Source organism: Vanessa cardui, chromosome 25 (assembly GCF_905220365.1).
Source record: "Vanessa cardui chromosome 25, ilVanCard2.1, whole genome shotgun sequence".
Classification (NCBI taxonomy): Eukaryota; Metazoa; Arthropoda; class Insecta; order Lepidoptera; family Nymphalidae; genus Vanessa; species Vanessa cardui.
This window is the reverse complement of record NC_061147.1, coordinates 3,398,658-3,418,157: the sequence shown is the minus strand read 5'-3', so window position 1 is coordinate 3,418,157 and position 19,500 is coordinate 3,398,658. Positions and strand designations below refer to the sequence as shown.

General features: G+C 37.8%; 1 protein-coding gene across 10 annotated transcripts in view; it reads right to left on the bottom strand.

The window, feature by feature from the left end:
- Positions 1-879: 879 nt before the first annotated feature.
- Positions 880-19,500, bottom strand: part of LOC124540554 (plasma membrane calcium-transporting ATPase 3) — a 128,859-nt gene continuing 110,238 nt past the window's right edge. For 5 of the 10 annotated variants that reach the window (XM_047118221.1, XM_047118219.1, XM_047118223.1 and 2 more), the window contains 6 exons: positions 19,141-19,339; positions 18,266-18,477; positions 17,665-17,816; positions 16,455-16,581; positions 5,003-5,071; positions 880-2,899 (listed from right to left, as the gene is read on the bottom strand). In XM_047118221.1, the coding sequence (XP_046974177.1) occupies positions 2,681-2,899; positions 5,003-5,071; positions 16,455-16,581; positions 17,665-17,816; positions 18,266-18,477; positions 19,141-19,339 (978 nt within the window). In that variant the 3' untranslated portion in view covers positions 880-2,680. Of the gene's footprint in view, positions 2,900-5,002; positions 5,072-8,695; positions 10,918-11,789; positions 11,906-16,454; positions 16,582-17,664; positions 17,817-18,265; positions 18,478-19,140; positions 19,340-19,500 lie in introns of those variants that run through there. The other 5 variants (XM_047118225.1, XM_047118229.1, XM_047118226.1 and 2 more) reach the window with 3 other exon arrangements.

Below are 19,500 nucleotides of genomic sequence, written 5' to 3'. Positions count from 1 at the left end.
TAAGACAATTTAGTATAAACTTTGTCATTAAATAGGAATGGCAGAATTACGGCTTATATAGTTTTACTACAAAGGTGTATAAATTTTTATAATAATAGATATTTGTACAAAAAAAAATGTAACAAAGTTCCGCAAATTTGAGAAAACAATAACAAAATTAGTTCAATTGTCAACAAATTGGTAATAAGCCATAAATAAAATGTGGTTTGTTGAAAAAACAGTTTGACAATCTATGATTATCCTTAATAAGTGAACAAGCCTAGCGTGTCGCCGGCATTACAAAAGACATTTTTTTCTAAAATAAAAAAAAATCTTATTTTTAACGGGCCACTTAAAAACTCAGTAGCTTATCGCTTGAAGATTGCACACAATTAGTTTGAATGAATAATTTAGCCTAGTTTTTAAGATATCACTGAAATTCTTAGAACAAGCCTAGCGTGTTCGCGGCGTGGCTATAGAAATTCGCATGAACACGCTAGGCTTGTCGCTGGCACTGAACGTGTTAATAGGTGTCCAAATTGATCTAAGATGATGAATTGATGAAACTCTTGAGGAAACTTTTATGTATGGAGTGTAAGGGTTCATTAAAAATAGTTACTTTCAAAGGGCGCTTTTTCAAGTTATTTTATCAGCTAATTCATTTTAGCTTCAGTAGAAAATCTCGTAATCTATGAAAACTTTATTTATAGGATGCCTGCCCTTCAGCATTTAAACTTCAGCATATTTTATATAATTGACATTGAGTTTCATTTTTAGATTATATGTATGATTGTATTTATTTCATCAGTAATTTAAAAAAGTATATGGTTATATATTATTCGATTTATGATATTATTGGTTGATTTAGTGAAAAGGGATGTGTAAATAAAACGATAGCAATAAAAACAATAAAATAGATTTTCATTTATTGTGAGACGAAAAATACAACAATGGGACTTATCACCTAAAATGGTTAGTGGCAGACTGTCATGTCAAAACAATTGGTTGTTAGGTAGGAGGCGGGCAGCCCCGCGCCCTACTACACAGTAGACTCCTAATTTTATGTCTTTCATCGGAAAACTCGTGGTACATAACGAATATCAACGAAAATATAGCAACATTATACACAAAACTTTACCATGACCTCTCTATTCACTGAAACCGTAACTAATATTAATATTAAACATGTGAAGTTTCAATAGTTTTCATTTTTTAACTAAGTTTTTTTAAAAAGGCTTTATTGATTCGAAGCTAATACTTGATTACTTACAAGATTGTTTAATAGTTTAGTAGTGATCGCGCCTCTCGTCCGCCGGCCGGCGTGGCCGGACGAGGGCGTCCGTCGCTCTACGCTCTAGTCGAGGCACGGCTCGCGTGCAACGGAACGCGCCTACATACCTCACAAAATAAAACGTAACAACTCTCAATACCGCTACTATGAAACGTTCTATACAAAATTGAACATTGCTGATTCTCTAAGTCGCTCGATCATCATTTATTATTATTTTATATATTACTAATAAAAACAAGTGGGCTGCGAGCGGTCGGTTTAACTCGTCACTAGGTCCATTAAGTACATGTCTTACTTTATAAGTCGAAAATGCCACTGCTGCGATCCTACGTCGCCTATGTCCGCGCCGCGCCGCCGGCCCGCCCGTCGCCCGGCGGCCGCGGCCGGCGGCGCGGTGCGATTGCTCGTAGAGAAAAAAATCCAAAACCAATTCTTTACATCGTAGACTATATTTTGTTTAATAAACTTGAAGTATTTATCAATAATCAATAAGTACATTATAATAATTGAATAATTAGTTTTTGTTTCATAAGAGACTAGCATTACAAATAAATACCTTCAGCTATACAATTTAATGTTTATTTCTATTTAAACATTTCGAAGATGTTTAAAGTGGACTACGTCGGTTTTTACACAAGAAAGCGCAAATCGGTTCTTGTATAGAAACTTTTCTGTTGATGCGTCTACGCTTCGAGATATGACTTAAATGTATACTTAGACTTAGGGGAAAAGGTTGTAAAAACAAAAAAGTTATTGAAATTTATAACAAACACCTTAACTAATACTTCAATAATTTAGTTAAGTATACAAGGCGCGCGGGTGGGGCGGGGGCCGGGGAGCGCGCCGCTAATATCACTCGGCGTACGTACAAACGATGATGCTGCGCTACAAATGAAATAACTTTATACAAAAGGATGAGTCGAGGCGGCCGTGCGGCCCGCCCCCTCCCCGAGGCGCTCCACAACATGTCTTTGACAAAAGCAATATAAAACATTTCATTCCGTGTAAGAGATGACACGATGCTACGCGAAAATTTTATTTTATTTTCAAAAAACACACGCCCATTCGCTCGTCCTCGCGCTTAAATCTAAAATTAATAATTAGACAATATTTTTTATTTGTTCAACAGACGCGCGCGACTCGGCGCACGCGTATAATAATAAAATATTTTCAAAACAATCGAATAATTAAACACACTAGTTAACAATAACTCATGCTCAACACCGGCGGCGGCGAGCGGTCGGTCCGCGCGGGCCCGCCGGCGCCCGCCGCGGTCGAAACGAATACGCGCATGCTCGTTTAAAAAATATCATCCTGTACACGATCGCGGTCGCCGGCGCGGCGGGGCGGCCGGGGCGACGGTCGGGGCGGCGGGCGGCGGCGGGCGGCGGGCGGGGGCGGCGGGGGCGGTTACACGGCGGTCTCGGTGTGGCTGTGGCTCGACAGGCGCTCCACGTCGAGGTCGTGCGGCGCCAGCTGCTCGCGCGGCGCGTCCGCGTACTCCACGCTGGACGAGTGCGAGTAGCGCTTGGACAGCGCCGTCTGCTTGCGCAGCGCCTCGGCCAGCGCCGCGTCCGCCAGCGAGCCGCGCGAGTCCAGCCCCTGCCGGAACGCGTTCACCACGCGGATCTGCGCACCCAACCCACCGCTTATTCGCATCTCGCACGCGAGGATATCGCGCTCTGGCTCACTTCGAAACTCACTCTTGATACACGATACTTGCATTGAGAGACAGACATTGAATTCGAGTTTGAGTGATAGATTCGGAAAACCCAAAACACAGACAGACTTGAAATATTTAAAAGTATCATGTATCAATAACTTTTATACTGACTCGTTCATGGACGATTATTTTAATTTTTAAACTTTTGCGTTCAAGACATTGTAACTTATTACGGAAAGTTTTCCAGCAAAAATTTATCGTCCATCGACGAGTTAGTAAGGGGAAAGACAAAAATTGCAGTCACACGTGGGTTCAATTTGGATTTTTTACAGGATGTGCCAATGGTGTGCTGCGCAACACTCAGAACGGTGAACATTTACTGGACTGAATCTGTTCCATCGGTTTTATATTTTAAACAAACATATACTTACATTGGAACGTTTCATAAAATCAAATTTGAAATAGTGAGCCAGAGCTATACAGTTATAATAGAGTAGCGACGCCTTTTGATTCACCACAAATATATTTTCATGGTGAAAACAACAATATGTGCATTATTAAAAATCCAATATTAGACTGATATCGTTAAAATTTTGTTTTTTCCATGGAAACGAAAAAGTGTAAATCAGAAGGGAGCGCCCTCACATAAATGAAAAAATGTACATTGTTTGGAAAACATAAATAGAAGCACACCGAGCCATTAAAAGAAAGGCGTGAAGCGGTAGGTAATTCAAAATTCCAGTCACAGATAATCCACGCGCAGGTCCGGAGAAGGGGTTAAAAGCGCCCCGAAAAGGTGACCCAATGATTCTTCAATCATCGTACAGATCTTTTGACCCCCTCTCCAAATGTTGTGTAAGTCCGCCATTGCAGGTCGAGGTGCCGGCGAGGCCACCCGCTCCTCGCATGCCATGCAGTGAAATATGACCTACTTGCCCCGTCATCTCTGTTCGGACATCGTCGCATTCGTTAGGTGGCGTGTCGGTGTCATTGGTTCCATGCATGCTCTGTGACTGCATTTCATCGACCTCCTATGTGAGCTACTCGCGAAGCTTACGCTACGCACATACGAAGCAACATTGACCACGTATCGTTGTCTGTCCCGGACATTAAGCAAAGCTATTACACCCGAAACGATTTAAATCTTCCCAAACCACGCGCTCTATGATGTTTCTCAGAAGCGTTATGCTACCCTTAAGGTTTTTAAATCTAAAAGCCTGTATCGCGATGGAGTCCAATGTTTATTTGATGAAAGCTTCCATGTCGAATCCTTGACGCGTTATGCAGTTTTATGGAGCTCTGATTTCGTTTATTTATGTGCAGAAATGAGGCAAAATAATATATACATACATCTACTTCAGCTGCTACGAATGATGATGATAATTTTTTTTTACATTTCGTTAAGATTGACAAAAGTTTTATCCAAAAAATCTAAAAGTGCCCCAAAATCTAGTATCATTTTTCATTCAAAAAGTGTGAAAAATTTATAATAAATATATATTAAAATATGTATAAAACTAGTCTTTGATCTACAAAAGCGTTATGGTATCAGCGAAAATTATTTATCAATATTCTTGAAAACAATGTGATAACCTTTCTTTGTAAAAATACTTTATACAAAGTTAAGATTAAGTCTTCACATATAATGACAAAGTTTTACATTCAATTCCAAAATCCAGTGAAACTAATCTAAATTTTCAACTATGATAACATTGTGATTATTTTTGGGCGATAGATGGATGACAAGTGTCGACAACAAACACATAACTTGTTCCGGAACCCTTTCGTAAACCGTGAAACATGCACTTGGATCCATGCCCGTAATGATAAGCATGCAAGCTTGACACTGACCGATTAATTTCAAATGAAGCAATAATACAGTTATATATAATAATATACATGTCATAGATACGTGAGAAGTTAAAGGGTCAGTGTGGAAAGAAAACGGAACATTAACGGATGAAACATTTGTAAGTAGAGTACAGTAAATAGTAAAACGAAACAGTAAGGACAAAGTAAAAACAAACGTAGTTGTGAGTGAAAGAGCAGGCTTTGTTTTATAATCTTACAGCTTGATCGGTAGAAGTCTTGCTGTAGGGCACAGGAATCAAGCGCTCTTGTAACTCGCCACCTATGACCTTCCGTGTGCAATGGGGATTCATGGAAAAGAAAACGAAAACAAGAACATGAAGTAAAAAGATATACGACACGAAGAGTGGCGGAACGCGCCTTGCGCTGAGATAACTGTGGTGCTCACGATCGAACGCTATGCAAAAATTAAGAGGGTATATTTACAAATTTTATAAAAAAAAAAACAAATTTAAAAAATAAGAAATAAAATCATAGGCACGTAAAATAAATTAAAATATAAACTAAACTTACTTAAAAATAAATTTATAAAATAAATGGTCATAATAAAAGAAAATTAAAGGTAAAAATAGCGTCCGATAGAATAGCAGTGAAAGATATTGCAGAGAGCGTTATTGAATAGTATAATCTCGGGGACTGTCGGAAGCAGTGCCTCGCGAAGCGATATACAGGTCTCAGGAAGAAGATAAATTAAAAAATAGAGTAGGTTAACTAAAATAACGCAGGGTCTTCCTATAACCTTAAGAAGCACATTCATGGGTTGTGCACTTAATAACTATATCTATACATTTCCATCCAGGGCTCCGTTACATCCATATTTGTTTATAAATAATAATAATAATAAACATAATAAAATCATAAATACAATATAAAAACATTGATCGAAATTTTACATAAATAGCTCTCGATCGAAATAAATGCGAATTGAAGCTCAACACTGATTTCAATTAAACAAATCATTTTCTTGTTCTGTGCGTGTGTGTCCGTGTTCGGTGTGTTTGCACACACAATCGTGTGTTCCATATCGGTTATCTTCATGCGATACGATCTAATAAGCACACACATTTTATTGACGGAGTCGCTCACATACCAGATATCTATTATAATTGTAAAACACTTTATAACTACGTATAAATTAAAAAATATAAGCACTATGAATAGGGTGATAGCAAATGAATGAACAACCTATATTATACCTATTTTTGTCACAGATCATTTTTTCGTCCCCACAATTCTATGTATCTAACAACAAGATATACTTCGTAGTACTAAATCTAGGATCAAAGCTGAGCATCTACTTCGTAAATAATTCAACAGCAAACGATGTGTCCTCGTATTGAAGGTGAAATTTTATTAAGACTGAAAATAACTTTCGTATAAATAAATAAATAACTTATTCGTAAACGGATCAATAACTTAATAAATTTTTCACCGGCATTTCTAAGAGTTCATGCTGTGTCGCTAACACTAGACAAGCTAAGCGGTCTCTAACATCGAGCTATCGTACAACAAACATTCTGGCCAATGTTGGACGAGAACATCAAACACTTGGCCAACATTAAGGACACAGTACACTTCCGTAGACGGCCAGTTACCTTATAATGCAGCTCCCAACGAGGCACGGGGTGAAATGAAAGTTACTTTGGAGTAGAGATACTTTATTACTAAGGTTTAATAAGAGACAAGAAGCATTAGAACAGCAGATTACCAGTTTATACCAAGTTCGTTGGTTCTGTAGCAGAAAATCATGCTCTGCTATTTTATTTTAAAGTGTTTTAATCTATTGGCGTGAAGAAAACCACTATAAGCGTAATATTAAATATTTTTTTTGATAAAAGTTTAACTTTTATAACTATCACTTGGTGTATACCAAAAACACGCATTTTTTCCATATATTTTAGCATAATATTTTTCATTATCGTACCTAATCTTAATATTTTATAGCAGGCGATTATTTCACTACACAAAGTGCATTTACAGAGTTAAAAAAAAACGATATATTAACAACATATGTATATCATATTCATATTGTTACATAGGTCACATCACACTTTAGAGATATTTAAATTTGCTTGAGGCGGTTCCTGTCGTGGGCAAAGGGCTGGAAAATAAACAAAACAACCAAAAGAAATCGATAGACCAGGTAAGAATGGTGTATAGTGTCATAGACAAACTAACTACTTTTAAATCATAGAAGATACTATTTCTAATAAATATCTACTTCATGCATTTAATAGTAGTTTATTGAAATATTACATCGAGATATACACCGAGAAGGCTTCATTCAACTAACAGGAAAATATAGAATCACTAAAAAATAGAGCAGCACAGCCCATACCGCAAACATTAAGACGGTTTTCTCTATATTAACATAACTATGTAACAATTATACACAAATCGATCGAAAACATCTAATAATGCATTCAATAAATAATAAAATAATAATAATATCAAGCAAATTTGAATATCACTTATTATTTAAAAGTTCAAAGCACTCGGTAGCAGAAAAATGTATTAATTCATAAATATGGCACATGAATTATTTGTTAAAAAATTAATATTTTCATTATAAAAATTTTTACATTTGCACAACACACAACAACGTCATAGAACATCCATTAAAAACTAAAAGGAAAATGTTATTTAGAATATTTACAAAAAAGTTATTTAATATAACCATTTCGTAAAAAAATAAACATAAGTGCATATAAATCACTTTTTAGCTATAAATGATTATTTTTTTGTTATTAATTTTATAGCTAAATATTCCAATCTAAAAACAGTGCACCATAAGTTTTAAATCTATATTTTATATTTTGCAAATTTTCTAATATTTTTCCTTAATCTAGTATTTTAGTAAACATTTTTAAGTCATAATTATACTACATTTACAGTTTAGTAAATATTTACGGAAAAGTGAAAGATTTATTTACGGAGATTATATTTTTAGAGAAAGATTAAAAATGTTTAAAGGCTTCGTTTATTTAATTTTTATTGGCAGTTAATATTTGATCACTTCGATACGATTATATTAAGCTTCAGCTCATTTTATTCAAAAATGTTTTTAGATTATAACTTTTTTTTGGTAAACACGTTTAAATAAGTCTTCCATAATTTTGTAAAAAAATGTATAATTTTAGTGTAAAACTTTTGATGTTTTAGTCGATTTTAGTTTAGTGTTTAGTTAGTTTTAGTCATCGCTCTGATGCGACACCGGGCTGAGTGCTGGCAAGGAGCTGCCGCCGGATTGGACGCTGATCCTCCTGTGCTCCGCCAAATAATTATTGACAAATATCCTGCGGCCGGCCAATATGTCCGCTTTTTGCTGCAAAACAACATGACGCAGGCGTCAGTGAGCCGCAGCACACGGCCTCCGCAGCTACACTACTCGTAACCAAACTGCTCGGTGTTGCCAATACGGAAAAAGAAAAAGGGTTCGCGGCATTCCAAAACCAAATTATTTAACAAAAACTGTTATTATTATTATTATTTCTTACATTGTGATATTTTTGGTGACGTATTATACCGTATTCTGTAAGGTTAGTAGAAAAAGATTTTAGTATGTTGGTTTTAGAATTCCAAAACTACTTGAAGTGAGGAATCTTAGCTGTTAATAGAAAATGTATTAAAAAAATTTAGGTAGCAGTTTCGTTACTAATTAAGTGCCTAAATTTAACTAGGATAGGGGCATTCACACTAGCTTGGGGGAGGGCAGTCCAGGGCATCCAGTAGCAATGAAAATATATAAAATATATTGTTTAAAGAAAAATACCGTGTTGGAAAGCTACTACTACGTAATAATTTAACAGAAATCCGGTATGTGAGCTAGAACACGACGCAGTATACTCAGTGCGGTATCGCCCCAGGTACTGTCAAATGAAATATCGGTACAATTGAAATAAATACTTTTATTAAAATGAGTTTTAATATTAAGATGATTGTATATATGCCGGTTAAGTATATAAGTATATTTAACACTAAAAGTAGTTACATGTAACTCAAAAATAAGATAATGAAATCAACTTATTAAATAAGTACTTACACAACCGAGTCAACGATAAAAATTAGAAAAATAAAATAAAATAATAAATGAAAAAAAAAAGCTACAGGTCTCCTTTTTGAGTTTTGAAATGATAAATTGTATTTAATACTTAATTTCTAGTTTTGGTGTAATAGTGGAGATATTAAATTTACGATATTTTTTTTGTATTTTTTTTAGCTGCTTATAAACTAATCTTAGAGGTTTGGTAGTTATTGTGATGAAAAAAGTACAATTAATTTTAAGAAAAAATAAAATGAACATTGACGTTCTATGCGTATAAAGTATGTTAAGATTGAGACTCAGTTTACGCGATGTAAATAATAAATAAAATGAATATATAGCATTAATAAACTATGTAATCAAATAGTCTACCAAACATCTAATTTAAATTAAAAAAAAACAACTTGTGCATACTCACAGACATCTGTATACATGCAAAATGCTGTAACATAAGCATGATCACACTTTAAATGCGAAGCAAAAATTAATTAAGAATTACAAAAAAAGAAAACAACATTTGTACCAAATTTAAAATAAAAAAACATCTTCAATAGATACTCTGTACTTACAAGCTAAGAGGCAGCCATTTTGTTGACGCGCAAGTCACAAAATGGCGGCTTGCGTTATTCACCTCGGACACGAGGTGTCGGTTAGTTAAACCTACTGCTGAGCGATTTCGTGTTTTGTACGTACAAGTTAAGGTCGTAAATTGATAAGCCAGAGCGTGTATGTACCGAAGACGTCAGAGAACGTGCAACACGGGCGTCATGCGTCACTACTGTACAGTACTTTGGTTACCGACGAGTACCTACTTCGTGGTCGGGCGGCGGCTTGCAGCGAAGCCTACTCGACTCAGACCTAAACTTACCGTTAACATCTGAAATAGAGCGTTCTTTCTAAAACTGGGCGGCCCCCACCATAACAAATACTATTGAAAGAAAATGCTATGGAATTTGCTTGAAAATTTATTAATTGTAAATAGTTCTCGTAACATTTCGCATACGTTCTACAGGTTCTTTTCGTTCAGTTCACACATCGTTCGTTAGCTCTCTCAGTCGGAAAGCGTCGTGTCCCATTCATATTAAACTTCAGGTAGGCGTATACAAGGTCAATATAGCTATTATAGATTACATAGTGATCTTCTATAAGTATAATCTGATTAAAATAACATATAGTTATTGATATATTAATTGTAGATCTAATTGTATCCCAGTTTTAGGCAGAAACAGGGTATAAGTGGTCCCAAAATTTACTATGAAACAAAACACCAAGGCTGCCGATCGGAGCTCCAAACGGTCGTCCAACGGTCGAGGGAGCTCCTCGTACATACGATACTACTCACACAAAAAGCTAGTGAGAATCTCATTAAGTATTATTAGTTATTTAGTAAAATTTTAAGAGTCAAAAGTTAAGATACATTTTTTACTTTAAGGAGTTAAGATTAAGTTCTCGATTCTTCGTAACAGCTATACAAAATATCACTGCTCTGATATACATATAAAGACGCTCGAGAAAATTACAAACTTATTTACATACAGTATCGTCTCTAGAGTAGCAGTGTTCGTTACATTCGTCCGAGTCGGAGCGCCTCGGCGGAGTCGTTCGACCTACGCGGGCTCGGCCGGCAGAGGCTAGCTTCGAATCCTAATACTCTCCGCTCTATGGAAACTTTAACATTACGAAACTTCAACAGGTCACAAATACAAATCGAAAACGTACAGGAGCGCTCCGGCGCGGTAACAGGCACGATCGGTCTAGGAGCCTAACGACGTCGGGCCTCGCCTATCCGTACGGTTTATTGCTATCGGCTACCTAGATCTAAAATTTCAACACTTAACAAAAAATCTTATCGCACTAGATCGAGACGGGTCGCGGGTCGCGAGCGCGTTAAGTACGGGCGGCTCAGAATATGGTGGTCTCGGTGCGCGGCGCGGCCGGCACGTCGTCCGCGTCGATGTAGGCGATGTCCGGCGGCGCGGCGCGCAGGCGCGAGCGCAGGCCGGCCGCCGAGTGCGCCGACAGCCGCTCCTCCAGGTCCTCGAGCGTCGACTTGAACGCGCGCACCACGCGCAGCTGCAACCAACACACGGGTGACGGCCTCCGACACACCCTCGCCCGCCACCCGCCGCGCCTACGCCGACTCGCCGACTCGCCACCGATACGCAAGAGTGTGGTGTGGATGTTCCGCCCGCTCCGCCGACCGGTCGGCTCCCTCCGCGACCGCGACCGCGCGCGCGCCGGCGACCGCCGCGAGATACGAGTGGCCTCGATGAGGGGACAACTCTACATGAGATAAGAAGCGGGGAGGGGAGTGCTCGGAGTGCCAAGTATCGATAGCGCGGGTGGAGACAGGGTGCGCGGGGCGACGGTGCCAGATGAGGGCGACATCTACAGCCAGAGACGTGGGAGATGCAAACAGACGAACAGAACAGAACTATAGGGTGCTTCCGGTGAGCCTTCGACACTGCCATCGATCAGCGTTACCGACGACGTGACACACATCTTGTGATATTAAAGCTTTAAACGAAAACAGAAATATAAAGCCGTGACATATTCCGATTTGAGTGTTCTAAAAATTTTCGAAAGAGTGATCTTTTAGAAGAAGAGAACAAAAAAGAAATCAAAGAAAAAATAAAATAAAAAAATAACTTAAAACGAAACAGAGAAGCCAATTATGATGGTGATTGCAGTTGCTTTAGGAAAAACCTAAAAGGTACCGTGGTCACACATTTTTGAAAAATTTGGTTAAAATGCATTTAACGCAAATTCAAGCGAAACTATAGATTGCAAAACGATCGCAAACGTGACAGTGTCGAGTGACTCGCCGCAAGCGTGCCGTGTGGGAGTCAGGCACGCTAGGCGCTAACCGCTAGAGCGCTAGGGCTAGACTAGGGCTAGGCTAGGCTAGGGCTAGGGCTAGGGGTGGGTGTACCGTGAGCGTCCGTCGCACGCAGCGCGCCGCCAGCCGCCGCGCCCGCCACTACACCTCCGTCTCCAACACCGGCCGGGGCTGCCAACAACATCTCTCTACGACGCGCGGCTCGCCCCATTCGACACCGTCCTACGCCACGCAGCCCTAGCTTTACAACCGCTCGCCCAGATATGGGACAACACTCACTCTTACCCCCCTCTTTATATAAACCGGAGACGACTATGAGATCGATATGCCCCACTGGACATATCGTCACCCTTTTTCGTCTGAGCACAGTGCGAGGATTTGCTCGTCCGACGTCATCTATGCAATTGAAAACCATTTTAAGGTGAAACCATTCTGGAGTTGAAAGTCACAGAGTATGGGCACATAGTGCAGAAAAATTAATGAACTGATGAGACGAAGATACATATATTGCTCAGAGAGGACGTATCCTGTAAATTCATAGACGGACCCAAGAGTGCTTGCTTAAAATTTGCGTATAAGTAATACGTTGGATTTGGATAACTAGAAATATTAATGAAATCTAATTTCTAAGTTTTAATAAAAACATCATTCCAAATAAATACATGGTTTCAAAATTAATTTGTTGAAAGGAAAATCAAAGCTTGGTCAAATAAATTCATAGTGAACAAAAAAAAAAAGCTACCTCGAATTCGATCTTGAAAACATGCCATCGTATGTAAAAAGTAAAAATAATTATTTAAGATGAAACAGATGACGTCGGGACGATCAAAAAATTTATGTCCCAAAAATATTATAAAAGAACTAAATTGTCCCCATATCTGTCGTAGCTACAAGCAGGCCAACACGGAAAAACAGACTGTTTATAGAGTATACATATAATAAAATCGTGAACAATTGGTGTCTGTACATGGAAAATTATGGGACAATTAGTGTTTGGCGATAATGTAATCGACGATGTTATAAAATTTATAAGTCGTGTCCTGTCCGTTCGTCAAAATGGCACTAATGAAGATTTGGTGAGACGAAGAATTAATTTCAACCGGCTTTTCACAGTTTAATTAAACAGATAATACCATGTTTAGGGTCAGAGAATCGGCCAGGGATTTAGAGAGATACATTGAGTTTCTTTATAATATTGTATATACATATACATGCACACGAAAGAACGCGGGCCCAGCTGGTAACTAAACAAAAAGAGAATTGTGTCGGTGTAACATGAGGCATGTTCGCGGCCGGGCGGCCAGTGTCACGTGATAGATATATGACTTCAAGTGCCAAACGTAAACTAAAAATAAACATAAAACAAACTTAATAAGAATGATGAACTGAAAATTATAAGAGAGGATTCGAATCGAGGCCTCAGCTACCCTGTAGATCAACTGCTACACTACGCCTAAACAACGCAGGGGAATGAGACACCTATAGATGCTTGGACCAGGGTTCACTACCAATCAGTCGCCGTGATAACACCTAAAATATGCCAGAGTACAATGGCTTCAACGTCATTCACGTATTTACCATGGTTGCATTATTTATATGTGAATTTTATAGCATATTTTAAATTTTAATCTATCTCAAATTCCATACGTCTCTATGGTGGTGGCTCGCGTTTAACATATCGCACGGTTTTAGTATGGATCTTTGATGTTAACACACACTTAAACTTCTAGCATGCTATTTTTTATTTTAGTATTAAACATCCAATTTCGGGAGCCAAGGAGGAACTTGCCTACATATTTAGTTTATGTCGATGTCATTACTGTTCATTGACATTTTTGTGTAAACAATATATCATTATAAAATTCAATTGCATTTATACTTTACATCAACATAGTGAAGTAAATGATACAGCTATAACATCGACACGATAAGTTAGGAAGCTACACAAATTCACTGTTTTTGTTATATTTCCTTTTTATTCGAAACGTGTTATTTTCTACGTGTTACTCACCAAACGCCGACTCGGCAAGATGATCTTCTATATACACAATACATACGGACACTACAACAAGCCTAACAAAAATACGGCAAAATAACACAATGAAGGCATCTTTCCAACGGCAAGGCAAGGCAAAACTACAGACATAAAACTCTTCGCCGGCCAGTTTGACGCTTACACCCCTGACTGACGACATACCCCCGAGACACGGCTCAAATGGACACACACATACAAAAAATAAACAAAACAAAAAAATAAAAACAACAAATAAAAAACACATAAAAACATTGACAATACAACGGCAAAGGAAAGAGACGGGTTCGACCGAGACGGTTAACTTTGTTAGTACGGCGAGCAATCACGGCATGCTCTAATTGGTACAAAACTATATTTATATTCTGTTCAAGAAAAATCCACGCCACACTCAAGTAAATTAACGTACTTTCAACGGCAGTAACCGAATACGATCAGATATAAAAATAAATACATTTAAAATAATCAAAACATTTGAGAAATAATTTAAAACAACAAGTTACTGCTCATTCATATCGGTAACGTATGTTAGTGGTACGCCGTGCGGACCGACAGCGGGTTCGTAAACGAACGGCGTTTCAACTCATTCATTCAAACAGAGCTGGGTTGCTTTGGATCAGTAGCGAGGATGTATCGGGTTGGCGTTTCACAAGCAAAAAAAAAACACTATTCATTATAATAATAAATTAAAAAAACATACAAAAATAGTAAAAAAAAAAATTAAAAAAACAAATCAAACAGTCAGTATGACTAAATAAAAGATAGAGAGAAAAGAAACAGTCATATTCATATCGCGATGTGGTTTGATGTTGAGTGATTATATCTATCGGGGTATAGTCATAGTAACTGTTTGAGGATACGCAATGAGGGATAAGTAACGGATAAGTAATCGTCACAGCCTACATAAATCGCATGCCAACAGGGTGAAGTGGGGGGAGGCGGTACAGTCAACTCAGGTTACACAAATGATAAAAGAAATAACTATCGGGAAGCGTCAGACTGTATCTCGGTACTGCGGTACATGCATGGCCTTAAATCGCGATGTTTAGACAAACTAGTGTACTTCTAACTGGGCTGGGCCCGGTTCCATGACATCCAGAAAGAGACAGAACATACGTGAGAGTGAGAGCTATAGACTGAGAGGTAAGGTCGAGTTGAGACGTCGAAAAAGCACGTAAGAGTCAAGAAACAGGATGTCATGAAACCAGGTTTCAAATTAATAGTTTTAAGATAAAATCTATTTAACATTGTTCGGTTGCCAATTTCTTTTATTTATTTATTAATATTTATTAAGTAATATATCAATTTTTTTATTAATAAAATTAGCGATCGGACAATTCATTCACTACGTTAATGGGCCAAAATAATAGCGTAACTACTCATTACTCTGTAAAGTGTTTCTCTGTGGGCTTGGAAATAATAACTATCGAAATAGAACAGAAGTACAGGAGAGTGAAAAAAAAACGAGTCGTGAAAGTAAAACGAAAAAAGAAAATTAAAAAATTATAATTAAAATGAAACAAAATGAAAACGTACGTTAAGTCTGAAAGTTTGAATTCATTATCGATTACTTCTTAACTCGTGTCGTTATAAAACTGACATTACGAACTGTGAATAATCCGGCTTACTGTACCAATAAATCAAAAAATGTGTAACAAAATGAATTAGCGTTTCTATATAATCAATTGTTCTATGACGGTCTCTATATATGAAATATGCATAGTATTGAAAAATGGTGGTTAATCGATTTGTATGCAAAATAGTAAAATAATATATATATATATATATATAAATGGACAATAATATCGACTTAGCGTAGGATGCCCACGGTATCCGCAGTGTTGACCTGTTGATACTTGATACTGCTAGATTTAAACAGTACTGCTGTAACCTCAAAACTTATCCCTCTTTCATTTACACGATCACTTTCTGCCTCCTCTATCATTATATATTCAAAATCATTTCATCATACATCGTAACTGCAAATTAACGCTTTATAATTAATTACTTTTTAATACAGACACAATTATAAAGGTATATATACAGTTACGATAAATGACAATTCTCGAAATTCATTATTCAATTCAATTTATTTTTAAATAACCATCTTTTGCAAGAGTTATTTATTATTAACCTTTTATAGATACGGATAATTAAAATATGTTTATTAGTGTCGAAAACTGCAAAAGATGGTTATAAAAAACCTAGCAATAGTTATTTAATCGTTCTTTAAAGAAGAGCTATGTAAATAACTATATAGAGTAACCTTTAGAAAATATTGCGAACAAAGATATTACCCACATAATTTCTTTTGCATTTCAGCACAATTTAAGCTCAATATAACTTTTCGGTAAAGCAAATTTTCCCACATTAACCCGGTAACCATATCGGACGCCATTTCGTTCTGAGAATGGCGTTTGATATGATACAATAATTTTGCCAGATAAGCTTTCCCGAAACGGGCGAATATGTGACGACGTTTACGTGTTGAAAATAGTGTAAATTGTTTTTGAAGAAAAATAACTGAGTTATATATTTAAACTCAGATTATATGTGAAATTAAATTTCATAAACAACTAACTCCGAGCTGTTCGCAATGAAGTTTAATCCCACGTGTGTGTGTGTGTGTGTATGTATGTGTGTGTGTGTGTGTGTGTATGTATGTGTGTGTGTGTGTGTGTGTGTGCGGCGCCGTCACACACCGCCGCGGTGGGGGTGGGGGGGGGGGGGGGGGCGTACCTGTGTCTGCAGGCGCGTGAGGCCGCGGATCCACAGGATCTGGCCGGCGCGGGGCTTCTTGTCGAGGTCGGCGTCGTAGTCTGGTCCGGGCTGGATTGTCTCCGGGTCGGGCTGACCGCGACCCCAACTGCCGATCCAACGATAGCATTAATGGACCGATAGATAGATAGATAGATAGATAGATAGATAAGCTGTAGATGTCCATGTGTTATAGTAAGAAACATCTGACGTATTTCTTCTTTGTATTCCATCACACACACCAATACCATCAGTATTGGCATATTATCAACCTGAGTGATGACAAGAGATCAATCTATAAAATCTATATTACAAAGGCCTATCTGTAACTCTAGCACGACGGATAAGTTTTGATACTGTAAATGAACATCTAACAATGGAATTCTAGATCAACATATATTAATCTTAGATGGAATTCAATCTACATTTAAAAAATTACATAAAAATCTTTTTACAAAATATAAACTGAACGACTAACTAGTGTTTACACTACATACTCTGTGGATAACGTCTTGGGTGGAACGTGACGTCACCGGTGTAAGGCTCACTCACGTGATCTCACGCCTCATTTTTGTGTTCTTTGAGGTAACTTCGCTAACAGACGTCCGTGGATTCGGAGAGTGACTTCTTTTGAATTTTTTGCACCACTCATATAGTCTTGGAGTTAAGGGGTGTGTTAATTTATGATACATAATATTATCTGGTATTGTATCAATTACTCTATTCATTTATTAAGAATTGGTTACAGGTGCTTTAAAAAGTAAGAGTTTATAATATTTTGTTATGCGACATAGCCCTAATAAAAGTACATAGGTCAATACTGATATTGATTCAATCATAAAATCCTCAAGTATTTTTTTTTATAGAATAGGTTGGCGGACGAGCATATGAGCAACCTGATGATAAGTTGTCACCATCATCCATAGACAATGACGCTGTAATAAATATTAACTATTTCTTACATCGCCAATGCGCCACAAACTTTAGGAACTAAGATGCTTTGTCCCTTGTGCCTGTAGTTACACTGGCTCACTCACCTTTCAAACCGGAACACAACAATACTGCGTACTGTGGTTTAGCGGTAGAATATCTGATGAGTGGGTGGTACCTACCCAGGCGGGCTTGCACATAGCCTTTTTAAATGCTTATCGCAATATTTCTACTATATTTCCCCCCCTAGGAATCCACTAACCTGAGCTTCTTGGGTATCTTCCTAGTGGGCACTGTGGTGACGAGCTGTCCCCAAACCAGCGTGCCGGCTCCGAAGAACAGGCACCACAACCACTGGTCTATCGTAAGCCCCGCCGTACTGAACGCCATTCCACCGAACTGGATTATTATCACCTGGAATTTGGACAGCGATTTGGAATTATATTGACTGGCGGTTACGACGTTTTGTACCTGTATGTTTATTACCCAATACATGAATAGTACTTACATTTATCAACCGGTATATATTATTAGAAGGGATTTGGAAATTCTATATATTTTTTTGTTTTAGCTGTCATTGTCATTTTTTTTAGGCAAAGTAACTTACCTCTTGAAGATAGAACAACTGCTTTGTGTTTAATAAATCTCTCCATAGATAACCTAATTAGGAAAATGGTAACAAGTCTTATATGTCGACTGCATACAGCATACAGATATAATTATATATATAGAAGAGTAACTACTGAGTATCTTGCCGGTTATTCTCGGTAGAATTGCCTTTCCGAACCGGTGTTATATGGCTATTCAAAGGTGCTTCTAAGAGCCTACTTGTGTAAAGTCTATTTTGGTTTTTTATTGATTACCTGAGATAAAGCGGTTCCGATCCAAATAGAGTAAAATATGGGGTTGGTAAAAAGCCCCTCGAACACATTTCTCTGGCCGTGGATCTTTCGCGCGTTGATTTCGTTGAAGAGTGTCATCATCACGAACGTGTTGAATATTATGGTGAAGTGCTGTGACGGCTCTGAGCTCAGCTGCTGGCCTCGCCCCGACGGGATGTTTAGCATCCTATCGCCTGTATGGGACAAATGGCAAACAATGTTGGTTGGTGTAACCAATGTTGGTTGGTGTAACCAATGTTGGTTTGTGTCAATGTTGGTGTAACCAAACTATCAGTAAACGTATACTGGCTAGATTTTGTATGACTGATTTATTAAGTAACGCAAGTAAGGGAGGGGATGTCTTGTAATACGTTTAGATGTTCAAACATTTTTTTAATTTTGCATTGGCAAAAATTGTCAAATACACATATTATATATTGCATAATACTTGACCGCTCTCTTAATAATTGATTCTAATTTTATGTGTATATTTAATATTTATAATTTATATTTATGTCAGATCACCATCATCCATAGACATGAGCCAGCAACATTGGTTATTAAGATGTCCCTTAATCTGTCGGTACTGACTCACTTTTCAAACAAGAATATAACTACATTAAGTATTGTTGTTTGGTGATGAAATTGAATATATGGTTAGTGGACTTGGCACTAAAAACTACCAAGTAATAATAAACATTAAATATTTCTATATCACTTTGAAACTGCCCAAGAATGCTATGAAGAGTACCTACAAAACTCAGTTTTGGGTTTGGAAACCTAACTTAGAGGCTGAATTTGCAAACACATCAGGATTAAGTTCTTGTATTTAATATAGTCAAAGTTGTGATACTGACCTACGAAAAGCAACATGAATATGATGAAGAGCTGGTAGAGGGCTTGTCCTAGGATGTTCTTCATCATCGTCCGGCTGATGAGAGGCTTGGTCCGTCCGTAGGGCTTGCGCTGCAGCAGGTCAGGGGTGGGCATCTCGGTGGCCAGCGCGAGGGACGCCAGCGTGTCCATGATCAAGTTCACCCACAACATTTGCACGGCCTGACCGAACATTATCAGTTAAAAAAAACCCTTTTTCATCATTACTCATAAACAATCATATATTTTTATTTGTTAAAAAAATGTCAACAACAACAACAACAGCCTGTAAATTCCCACTGCTGGGCTAAAGGCCTCCTCTCCCTTTGAGGAGAAGGTTTGGA